This window comes from Lithobates pipiens, unplaced genomic scaffold (assembly GCF_037356315.1).
Source record: "Lithobates pipiens isolate NorthernLeopardFrog02 unplaced genomic scaffold, aLitPip1_a1.2 Scaffold_8, whole genome shotgun sequence".
Classification (NCBI taxonomy): domain Eukaryota; kingdom Metazoa; phylum Chordata; class Amphibia; order Anura; family Ranidae; genus Lithobates; species Lithobates pipiens.
This window is the reverse complement of record NW_027507903.1, coordinates 647,898,542-647,911,324: the sequence shown is the minus strand read 5'-3', so window position 1 is coordinate 647,911,324 and position 12,783 is coordinate 647,898,542. Positions and strand designations below refer to the sequence as shown.

Here is a 12,783-nt window from a genome sequence, read left to right as displayed (position 1 = left end):
TTAAATCTCAGCTAGACCCTTACTGGTTTCTTCCAAATTCTCTCAGTCATTGATAGTTTTTTACTAAGACAAAGCTTAGGAAATCATTTTCTTCTTACAATTTCAAAGACTTAAAAGAGATGTATAGGGGTTTTTTTTTGTATCATATTTAAGCGTTCCCTTGCTGTTTGGGAACCCCAATATTCCCAGGATCTCGCTGGAAGTATCTGACAATCACCCTGACACAGGTGAAAACTGTGAGTCAGGTAAGTACAGTTTTTTTTTTTTTTTGCTGTTTGGACTTATTTAAATAAAATAAAAAAAATACGCAAAAATTGATCAATCATCTCACACTCTAATTTTACCTTCTCTCTGTAAAATTAATGGTCCTGTGCAGGGGCGTTGCTAGGTCTACAAAAGATCTGGGGCTAGAGCCCATAGCAGCGTAATAAAAGTCATATGCTTGGGTGGGCATACACATGTATATACAGTAATATACACGTGTGTATATATCTCCAGAGAGCCCCCCACTTACATCAGGGTCCCCAGAGATCCTCTCCCTTGCATCAAGGTCCCCAGAGAGCCTACCCCTTTCATCAGGGTCCCCAGAGACCCTCCCCCTTACATTAGGGTCCTCAGAGACCCTCCCCCTTAAATCAGGGTCCCCAGAGACCCTCCCCCTTGCATAAGGGTCCCCAGAGAGCCCCCCACTTACATAAGGGTCCCCAGAGAACCTCCCCTCCCCTTTGGGACCCCTGCAGAGATTCTGGGCTATGGGCCCCAGATTCGGGGCTATAGCCCCAAAAGCCAGCCCCTAGCGACGTCACTGGTCCTGGGTTCCATTAATAAGTAATTTATTGTGGAAAGGAAGCAAGAAACCATTGTGGGCTTGACAAAGGTTCCTTGCAGAGCCACGGGGGGGGGGGGGGGGCAATGCTGTAATGAACAATGTACATCCAGTGGAGAATAAATAATGCATTTACAACATGGAGCTTTGACTTCCTGCAGAAAATATAAAACCTAAAGGGCAATTTCGCAGCTACTTTGTCAAATGTGAATCCACTAATTTTAACAGCAAACTTCAGTTTGATGAAATGTTGTCCTCACCCCTCACGACAGGGAGATTTACATATTAGAAGGTTGCGTAGTTTTTATGTTTTCTCAGTTTTTATCGTGGTCCTTAATTACCTGCTACTTCATTATTTAAATCCCTGGACTTCTTCAGTTCACTCGTCACTGCAAAGGAAGGATAACCGACATTAATTAATCTGCAAGTTTACTAAAACGTACCTGTCCTATGCTGCCGAATTCCACTGTCTTCCAGAGATACACCTGTTGAAGACCTTAGCATAGATCTGGTAGTGTACAATGTCCATGTCCCTCACTCCGCTCTGTGATCTTATACTCCAACCTCATGTGTCTTAAGACATGGTGGTCCAATGGCCTGCAGAAAAAGTGATCCAGATACTAAGATCTTCAGCCAGCTTCTTTCTTAGCCCTTGTACACACGGTCGGAGATTCCGACAACCAAATCCGTCGGATTTTGTCCGTCGGATCTTGTACGAAACTGTTGCATACACACGGTCGGACAAAGTTGTCGAAAAATCCGATCTTTCAGAACGTGATGACGTAATTTCGTTACGATGGGACTACGTTCAGGCTAGTAGCCAATAGCTTTGATGTAGGAATTTGATCTGAGCATGCGTGCCACTTGGTCCGATCGGAGTTCTCTACACATGATCGGAGTATGTCCGATCGGACCAGTTTGTCGGAAAATATTTCCAGCAAGTTGGAAAATTTGGTCCGACGGATATTCCGACGGAAACAGTCCAATGCATACCACACACAGTCGGATTATCCGACAACATGGTCCGATAGGACACATTCCGACGGATTCTCCGACCGTGTGTACAAGGGCTAAGAAAGAAGCTGGATGAAGATCTTATTACAATCCTACCTGCATGGTGAGTTGATTGGGGGTCAAAAAGATCCTTTAAGCCAGTTCATCAGGGAGGGAGCAACCACCTAATTGTGATGGATTGGTAGGTGGTGCATAAGTCCCCACCCTTGCTGGCACCTTCTTCTGGGGACCAGGATGAGCTTGGAGCAAGTTATTCTTTTTAAAACACCCCTCCCGTTGGCTATTTTAGGATCGGAGGCATTTCATTATAAATGAAATAATATAATGGTTCATTTAAAGATGATCTCCAATCAACATTGAAACTCTGCTTTTCATTTTCTGCCCCCTTCCACAGCAACTGTAATCTGATCATTTAGGCTAGGGCATGGGTGCCCAACCTGTGCCCCTCCAGCTGTTTTGCGGAACTACATTTCCCATGACGCATTGCAAGGCTGACTGTTACAAGCAGGACTCCCAAAGGCTGAGGCATGAAGAGACTTGTAGTCCTGCAACAGCGGGAGGGCCATATGTTGGTCTACAGCAGGGGTGTTAACTCAATTTCATCATGGGCTGCATCAGTATTATGGTTACTCTGAAAGGGGCCAGTTGTATCTGTAAGACTAGATGTCCATAGCACCCCTACCCCCCCTTACATAAGATGTCAAAAGCATCCCCACCATCGGAAGTCAAGAGTGCCCCACCCTCCCTTACATCACAGTGCACCCCTTAGATTGTGCTGCTGCTGGGAAGAAGCTGGAGTGGAGCTTTTAAGAAGAAAGTGCAGTGTCTGGAGGAGGAGTTTTTTTTCCTCCTCTCTGCTGCCAATTGCTGAGACAAGGTGGGGCAGAGACAAAGGGGGTGCCACAGCTGCAAGCGATGGGCTAGGGCCATATGAAATGGCCTGGTGGGCCGGATTTGGCCCGTGGGCCTTGTATTTGACACATGTGGTCTAGAGGGTAATGGTGAAATACTTTGCTGCCTCTCTGAATTCATCAAGAACAATGCAGGACCAGAAGTCTTGCATTTTAAGTAATTATGTGATATGGTGAATGTGGGAAAGAAATGGCAGTAAGATGTGACTGAATATCAGCGGTCATATTGTTGTTTAGGCCCTTTCCACTGATTTTATGCATATATGTGGACTCGTGGAAGTGGGTCTTTGTCTGTGGTGACAAATATATGAGTATCTGTATTTATGCTGGGAGTGTGCTACACAGTGCACTCCCAGCTCAGAGGCCGGGTTCTCACCTAGAGCCCCGGGTCCCATATTAACGATTGGGAATGAGAGGACCGATTTCCAATCACCCGGTCACTGTGATAGCCTCTGATTGGCTATCACAATGATCGATCATGGTACAGCCCACCGCTGTGTTTTTTTTTTTCCTCTTAAATGGAGAAAGTTACATTGTGTTTTATTATTTGCGCTAGAGGAGAAAACTGTAAACAAAGAAGTGTGTGTAAAATTAAATAGCTAGATCAGGGTTTGATATAGGTCAGTCTCAGGGTCAAGGTTAAAGCGTTACTAAACCCAGTAATATGAAAATAGCTAATCTGCACCCCCCCCCCCCCCCCCCCCCCGCAGTGCCCATAGCTTATAAATATTCTTTCTATATTTAAAATACTGACACCATATATCTTTTTGGCTGATCTGTATACCACAGTCACATAAGCAGCAGGGTCCATCCAAGTGCTAAGTGTTCAGGTAGGAGGAGATTTCCACTACAGCCTTCATAAAGTTATGGGAGGCGGATCATCCATCAATCAAGATGTGACATCCCATCCACTGTGTTCTTTTTTCGTTACTGGGCATGCAGGAGGAGGGACGGACTGGGCTGTAATTTTGGATCTGTATACATGCCCAAATATGTGATGTCAATATCCTGTGACCTGAAAAGCTCAGCTCAACCAGGAAATGTTCTCTCCAGCAATAGAGACCATACTGAGCATGTGCAGCAGGACTACTCTGACTCTGTCTTATCTGGACTTGCCCAGAGTGACCCTGCAGGAGGGGGAGGATGCAGAGGATTAACCCCTTAAGTTCCACAGTGAGTATAACAAGCATGCAATTCTGCATATACAGACTGATTTTACTGTTGTGGGTTTAGTAATGCTTTGCCCTTGTACACACGGTCGGAGATTCCGTCGGAATGTTTCCTATCGGACCATGTGTGGTCTGCATCGGACTGTTTCCGTCTGAATATCTGACGGACCAATTTTTCCAACTTGCCGGTAAAATTTTCCGACAAAATGCTCCGATCGGACATACTCCGATCATGTGTAGCCTACTCCGACGGACAAAGTGTCACGCATGCTCAGATCAAATTCCTAGACCAAAGCTATTGGCTACTAGCCTGAACTTAGTCCCGTCGTAACGAAATAACGTCATCATGTTATGTACAATCGGATTTTCCGACAATTTAGTCCGACCGTGTGTATGCAACATCACTTCCGGACCTCTTCCGGAATTAATCCGTCAGAATTACTCCGACGGATTTGGTTGTCGGAAATCTCCGACCGTGTGTACAAGGGCTTTAAGGTCAAAAGTCATGGAAAGAGTCAAAGGTCGGGGTCAAAAATCAAGGTAGAGGGTCAATTGGTATCAATATCAGTGTGTTTAAAAAAGAAGTAAAATGAGCACTATTGTTCCTAGGCCGCACAACGGGTACAAACATCAAATACTGTAACAGCCACATATGTGGTATCGTCATGGTAGTGAGGAGCAGGAGAATTTATTTTGGATTGTTCTTTGGTGGTAATGTCTGGCAATAGCAAGAAATATACAGCAAATGTATAACAAATGATATAAACAAAGCTCCAGAATGAATTCATATTCTGGCCAATTGAATGAACGCCAGAATGCCCGATGCAAATGAAACGCATTTGAAAGACACAACTTTAGGCAAGTTTTTTACACTGCTTTTCTCCTGCCAGGAGAAGGGCTTTCAGAAGAGATGGGCAAATGCCCAGCAAGCATGTGGCACTATAGAAGTTGTTGGATTCTTCACCTACCACTTTCCTTTAGACGTGACTGCTCCTGGATGATGTTCTCATCTGGTCAGGATAAAACAATAGGAAATATTATCCAATGACAATGAGAGCGCACATAAGCAAGCATACACCGATTAGCCATACCATTAATATCACATCAGGTGAAGTGAATAACATTGATTATCTGATTACATTGCCATGTGAAAGTCAGTGTTATATTTCAGGCAGCATGTTGTCCCTGAAGTTATGTGGAAAGTAGAAAAAAATGTTCATTACAGTTTGTGTATGGGGCCTTGTAGCCATAAAGTGGTCAGGGTGCCCATGCTGATCCATGTCCACAGCCAAAGGCACATGACTATGAGAACTGGACCACAGAGCAATGGAAGAAGGTGGCCTGGTCTGATGAATCACACTTTCTTTTACATCATGTGGATGGCCGGATGCGTGTGTGTCTCTTGCCTGGGGAAGAGATGGCACCAGGATTTAGTATGGGAAGAAGGCAAGCCGGTGGAGGCAGTGTGATGCTTTGGGCAAAGTTCTGCTGGGAAACCTTGGACCCTGCCATTCATGCGAATGTTAATTTGACATGCACCACCTACCTAAATATTGAAGTACACCCCTTCATGGAAACTGTATTCCCTAAAGGCAGTGGCCTCTTTCAGCAGGATAATGAGCCCTACCACACTGAAAAAATGGTTCAAGAATGGGTTGAGGTACACAACGAGTTTGAGGTGTTAATTTGACCTCCAAATTCTCCAGATCTCAATCCAATAGAGCATCTGTAAGATGTGCTGGAAAAACAAGTCCGATCTACAGAGGCCCCACCTCCCAACCTACAGGACTTAAATGATCTGCTACTGATGGTCTAGTGGAGTCCAAGCCCAGATGGGTCAGGGCTGTTTGGTGGCAAAAGCGGGACCTACTCAACATTAGGTGGGCGGTCATAAAGTTTTGACTGATCGTTATATGTTGGCAGTTTTTCTCTTTTGTTTATTTGAATATCTGCACTGATACTTCTGAACACTTGCTGTGTAAATGGGAAATGTATTTAGTTTGTTTAAACACAGAATTTTTGGATTATAATTTATAGAAATTGCTGGATAGTAATACAAGCTCCTTCTTCACCTACCTGTTTCTCTCAGACGTGAATGCCCCTTGGCCATGTTCTCACCTGGACAGGATAAAACAAGAATAGGAAATGTTATCCAATGACAGAGAACACACATATCTTACCTCTGAGATTTGGATTCAGGTCAAATTCATCTCCAATCCCAATCCAGATTACAAAACTAAACTACATTCTGTTGTGTTATTTGAATTCCAATTACATTTGTAATGGAACATGGAATGTTATATTTCTATGCTCTAGTCTATGAGGATGAAATATATGCTAAGATTTTTTCCAGAGGTTTCAAAACTGTCTCACGTCGGGCCCCTTCTCTGGGTAATTGTTTATCTTCCAGTGACTTCAACTCTAATGCCGCGTACACACGACCGGACTTTTCGAGGGACTAGGTCCGACAGACTTTCAACGAAGTTCTGACAGAGTTCTGACAGACTTTCCGAATGAACAGACTTGGCCACACACAATCACACCAAAGTCCGATGGATTCGAACGTGATGACGTATGACCGGACTAGAATAAGGAAGTTCATAGCCAGCAGCCAATAGCTGCCCTCGCGTTGGTTTTTGTCCATCAGACTAGCACACACACGAGCGGATTTCTCGGTAGGAACTGGGTCCGGCGGAGTTCCGGTGGAAAAATTTGAAACATGTTCCATTTCTAAAGTCTGTCAGACTTTTGCAAATCAAAAGTCCGCTGCAGCCCACACACAATCGAATGGTCTGCCGGAATAGTTCCGTCTGACCTTTGATGTTGAAAAGTCCGGTCGTGTGTACGTGGCATCATACTCGTAATAAAACTTGGTTCGATTTTGTAGGTGATCTTAAAGTGTAAGTAAACCCCCCCCCTATCGTTTTCAGCCAACGGAAGCTGCCATCTTTGCCTCTGTTTAATCTACAACTGCCATGATACTGCACATGGGATCAGTTATGATACCAGCCATTGGATGATTTGACAGTTTGGTTGAGAGCACAACCAATGGGAGTGTTACATATTTCCGGCACGTGCCAGAAATTAAAATGTTTTATGGAAGGGTTTACTTCCACTTTAAGTGTGGAGTTTACTAACTGTTCATGAAAATAAAGAGATATTCCCGCACTACCAAAGGAAAGAAAAATGGGGGGCGAGACACTAGTTGCTGCAAGCAATGAAATTGTCAGAATAAAATGAAACAAAATCAATAGATGGCTCCGCCGCACTAAGTGATAACACAAACAGTGTGCAAAAATAAAGTGATGATGAGTTCTTCAATAAATACAAGTGATAAGAAGAATAAGCAGTGTAACATACCACGTGCTTGGAGACAGTGGAGAACTAAGTAATTAAATTCATATAAACATGATAAAATCCAAAAGATTAAAATAAAAAAGAAAATACCAAAAGAGCAGTGCTAAAAAAAATATAAATATTGAATACTAGTCCCAGAAAATAAAGTGTCTTTAATTGATAATAAAAAAAACAGTGACTGAACAAGTGTTGGAATCCCTCTGGTATTCTGTGCAAATGCATCAATGTAAACAGTGACTTTTCCTTCGGGCAAGTGTAGTAATCTAAACTGTGAATTTTCTTCTGTGCAAATACAGCAATGTAAACAGTGACTTTTCTTCAGTGTGATAACACCTCAATAAAAGATGGCCCCTTACCTTACTGCTGTAAGGTAACAGCATGTATATAAAGCAAATGTAGATCCCCGGTCTTACAGTGGATACCTCTGCCAGGTTCCTATCAATAGCGTGGCGTGGGTCTCATCTAAACAGCCTTATGTCTGGGTCAGTGGTTTAGGATGATGTATATATGTCTCTCAGGGGTGAAATATATGGCGTGGAAGGTTCTCCCAGATAGTGAAAGATTCCCTTTTTTTATGGTAATAACGATATTTCAATAATTCATATTGATGAGGAAAGCTCCAAGAAAGTCCGTTCAGTTCTTGTGTAAAAAAAAACTCAAAAAGGTATTTAATAATAAAAATATCAAAATATTACAAGAACAATATCAAAGTATAGAATGTCATTAATAATGCATAATATTCTTAAGATTAAGATTGAATCAGGTGTGTGTCTGTGTGTAGATGTGTAGCTGGCCTCATGGTGTGTGTGTCTGCAGCCAAATCTGCCTTTCTGTCCTCTGTTACTAGCTGTTTACTCTTAAAAACTGACCCATGAAAATAGCCCCCTAAAAAGGTTTTGTTTGTCTTATAGTTCCATAGAAAACCGCAGGCTTGTAATAAAACAGTTTCCCTCCCACCTCACACAAGGGTGGGAGTTGACATTCCTGAAGAGTGAGCCAAGAGGAGCTTTATTTTAAACCATTTAACTTATATAACATAAGTTTTCTTTAACTTCTATATCTAATACTACATAAATCAATATGTATATTATATTCATTTAAAATGCATTGTTCTTAATAATATCCTAATAAAGAAATATTGTAATATAAATAAATAATGATCTTAACTAAAACATGAACCTTTACATCTTAAATAATGTTGATCCGGGGAAAATCCAATTGCCTCTTGGGGGATCAGGAAGGAATTTTTTTCCCCTGCTTTAGCAAATTGAATCATGCTCTGCTGGGGTTTTTCGCCTTCCTCTGGATCAACTGTGGGTATAGAATTGGGTATATGGGATTGTATGATATTATTATTATTATTATTTTTTGTGGTTGAACATGATGGACTTGTGTCTTTTTTCAACCTGACTAACAATGTAACTATGTAAAACCTTCCTTCTCATCGGTGATGGGGGGGGGGGGGGGGGGTGAGAGCTCAGCTCACTCTTAATTACTAACACATGTTGACTCTACAAAGAACTGTTTATGAAGTTAATAACAATGTATATCATATCACAAGTATAAAAATCTTATATAATTTCACTTTTTCCATACATAGAACTCAATTATTCTGTAAGATTGAATCCATTCATTCATTTGTTAATATTTGTTAATAATGAATATTAGATATTAGTTAAAAGAACATGCTTTGAACATACCTGAGGTACCATGTGATTTAGTATATTAGTGTATCTAGCAGTTTAGCCATTGTGGTTTTGAGAAAGCAAGTTTATTGTGCGAAATGCATCGGCCTTTTTCATCCTCTGTCTGTATAGTCATCTATGTAGTGCTTTTATGGACATTTGAATAAAGCTTATTTGGATCTTCTATTGGGAGTGCAGCCATCTGATTTTTTGTTCATCCAATGAGTTTGAGGTTTTGATGTGGCCTCAAAAATCTCCTGATCTTAATCCAATTGAGCATCTGTTAGCCCTTGTACACACGGTCGGAGAATCCGTCAGAATGTGTCCTATCGGACCGTGTTGTCGGATAATCCGACTGTGTGTGGTATGCATCGGACTAATTCTGTTGGAATATCCGTCGGACCCAATTTTCCAACTTGTTGGAAATATTTTCCGACCAACTGGTTCGATAGGACATACTCCGATCATGTGTAGAGTATTTTGATCGGACCAAGTGCCACGCATGCTCAGATCAAATTCCTTCATCAAAGCTATTGGCTACTAGCCTGAACGTAGTCCCATCGTAACGAAATTATGTCATCACTTTCTGAATGATCAGACTTTTCGACAACTTAGTCCGACCGTGTGTATGCAACAGTTTCGGACAAGATCCGATGGACAAAATCCGACGGACAAAATCCGATGGATTTGGTTGTCGAAATCTCCGACCAGGGGCTAAGATGTTCTGGAAAAACAAGTCCGATCCATGGAGACCCTACCTCTCAACTTGCAGGACTTAAAGGATCTGCTACTGATGGCTTGGTGGCAGATACCACCTCGTACCTTCAGAGGTCTATAAGAGTCCATGCCTCTATAGATCGTTTGGTGGCAAAAGGGGGACCTACTCAAAATTAGTTGGGAGCGGTTATAAAGTTTTGACTGATCGTTGTATGTTGGGACTGTTTGTTTTTCTTTTTTGTTTATTTGAATATCTGCCCTGATACTTGTGAACAGTTGCTGTGTAGGAGGGGGGATATGTTCAGTTTGTTTAAGCACAGAATCTTTGGAGTATGATTTATAAAAGTTGCTGGGCAGCAATACAAGCTCCTTCTTCACCTAGCAGTCTCCCTCAGATGTGACTCTTCCTCCACTAGACAAGTGCAGTCCGTTTAGTTTCAAATTGAAATTCGGACGGATATTCATTTTTTGGAAATTCGTATCCTTCTTGCCAAACCAAATCTCTTAACCTTCTATGAGGAGGTGAGCTGCCATCTAGATAAAGGAAGATTCAAACAAGGAAGATGCCGCTCCAGGCCAGCAGTCACTACAGTCCGAATGAGCTGGGTGCAAGCCACAGCCCACCACCGATGATCAATAAGAAGAAAAGAACGGCTGCATACCACAGGAACGTTACAACTATTTTATTCCAAAAAATAGCAAATAACAGCCAACAAAGACAGTGTCCGAAACCCAGGAGGGGAGGTGTGCATTTCACACTGACCTCAGTGCTTCTTCAAACCACTAGCCCGTAGACGTGGTGTGCATTTGACACAGTTCCTCATAAATGTTTACTGTACAAAGTAAGGTCCGTTGGCATGGACCATAGGGTGAGTACATGGATTGAAAACTGGCTACAAGGGCAAGTTCAGAGGGTGGTGATAAATGGGGAGTACTCGGAATGGTCAGGGGTGGGTAGTGGGGTCCCCCAGGGTTCTGTGCTGGGACTAATCTGTATATATATTTTTTGATTATATTTATATATATATATATTTAATAAACAACCTGGAGGATGGGGTAAACAGTTCAATCTCTGTATTTACGGACGATACTAAGTTGTAAACCTTGTGGAAACTAAGTGGAAACCTTACAAGAAGATCTGAACAAATGAATGGGGTGGGCAACTATATGGCAAATGAGGTTTAATGTAGAAAAATGTAAAATAATGCATTTGGGTGGCAAAAATATGAATGCAATCTATACACTGGGGGGAGAACCTCTGGGGGAATCTAGGATGGAAAAGGACCTGGGAGTCCTAGTAGATGATAGGCTCAGCAATGGCATGCAATGCCAAGCTGCTGCTAACAAAGCAAACAGAATATTGGCATTAAAAAAGGGATCAACTCCAGAGATAAAACGATAATTCTCCAGCTCTACAAGACTCTGGTCCGGCTGCACCAGGAGTATGCTATCCAGTTATGAACAGCATATAGTATGGGCAGTATGGACAGTACAGAGAAGGGCAACAAAGCTAATAAAGGTTCTGGAAGATATTAGTTATAAGGAAAGGTTGTGAGTACTGAACTTATTCTCTCTGGAGAAGAGACGCTTAAGAGGGATACGATTTCAATTTACAAATACCGTACTGGTGACCCCACAACAGGGATAAAACTTTTTTGCGGAAGGGAGTTTAACAAGACTCGTGGCCACTCATTAAAATTAGAAGAAAAGAGGTTTAACCTTAAACTGCATAGAGGGTTCTTTACTTTAATAGTGGCAAGGATGTGGAATTCCCTTCCACAGGCGGTGGTCTAAGCGGGAGGCTTCGATAGTTTCAAAAAACTATTAGCTAAGCACCTGAACGACCACTACATACAGGGATATATAATGCAATACTGACATATAATCACACACATAGGTTGGACTTGATGGACTTGTGTCTTTTTTAACCTTACCTACTATGTAACTATGTAACATAAGAAGGGGTTAGTGAAATCAAACCAGAATAGATTACTTCTACTTAAATACTCAGAAGATACATTCAAGAAATGCTCAACTAGCTTTGCCATTTGGATGCGCTTCTTCTGGAGCTACATGTATACACCGAGATGAGGCAGACAGGTAAATTAGGATCTCCACATGGGGCATCAAATCATATGAGGCAACTATGAGGGTGTGGTACATGGGAAAACTCATCAAGCCCAAAAAAAATAATACATTTTTATATATATATATATATATATATATATATATATATATATATATATATAAGGCATATAATGTGGGGCAACTAGAGCCCTTTTCAGATTGTAGCTGAGGTGGGTAGATGCTTTTTTTTCTCTAGGAGATATCTCACTAGATGTATGCATATATGTAAATGCTAGGACTCAATGGACACTTGGAATCTGCAAAACCGAGAGAGGTTTTGGTGGGGCCGTAGACGTAGGAACATTTGTTAGCGTCAAGGAAGCTGAATGCTAGATCAGCAACATTCAAGGCTCAGTACATATAACTCATGACACATGTCCTAGTGTCAGGGCTAAGCTAATACCATTTCTTCTCTTTTTTTTTTTTTTTTATTTATTCTTTATTTTCAAATTTTTCAAAGTATACAAACATAAACTATTCAGCATAATGATAAATACAGCAGCATTTCTTTAAGAATAGTCCACCTTATTCCTCCCTCCCCTCCCCTCTCACTCGGTCCCTACCCCGGGCTTTTTCCATTTTTCCTCTCTCTTCCTTATTTTTTCCCTCTTTCTGCTTTTCCCTTCTTCTTTACTAACAGTCAAGCAGCTTTAGATAGCCTTCAGTTTTTCCGAATTGTATCCACAGTCGCCATTTATATTGATATCTCCCTTCTAAGTTATCCAATTTATACATTGTCTCTTCAGTATTTCGTGTCCTTTCTAACCTTTCTACCCACTCCTTCATCGAGGGAGGGTCGGGTTTCCTCCATCTTCGCGGGATCAGTGCCTTAGCAGAGTTCAGTAGACCAGGGACCAGGGAATGCCCATATTCTCTCTCTCCTTTTTCCGAGTCGTGGAATAAGCAAACCCATGGGTCTCTTCTAATCCCCTCCCCTGTTATTTCAAAGATAGCTTTTATAATTTTCTCCCAAAATA

General features: G+C 41.8%; 1 protein-coding gene across 1 annotated transcript in view; it reads right to left on the bottom strand.

Moving 5' to 3' along the window:
* LOC143961696 (uncharacterized) overlaps window positions 1–12,783 on the bottom strand; it is a 124,174-nt gene that overhangs the window by 31,309 nt on the left and 80,082 nt on the right. The window contains exons 8-10 of the mRNA XM_077471015.1: window positions 5,997–6,038; window positions 4,889–4,930; window positions 1,168–1,215 (exon numbers count right to left, since the gene is read on the bottom strand). Coding sequence (XP_077327141.1) covers window positions 1,168–1,215; window positions 4,889–4,930; window positions 5,997–6,038 — 132 coding nt within the window. The remainder of the gene's footprint in view (window positions 1–1,167; window positions 1,216–4,888; window positions 4,931–5,996; window positions 6,039–12,783) is intronic.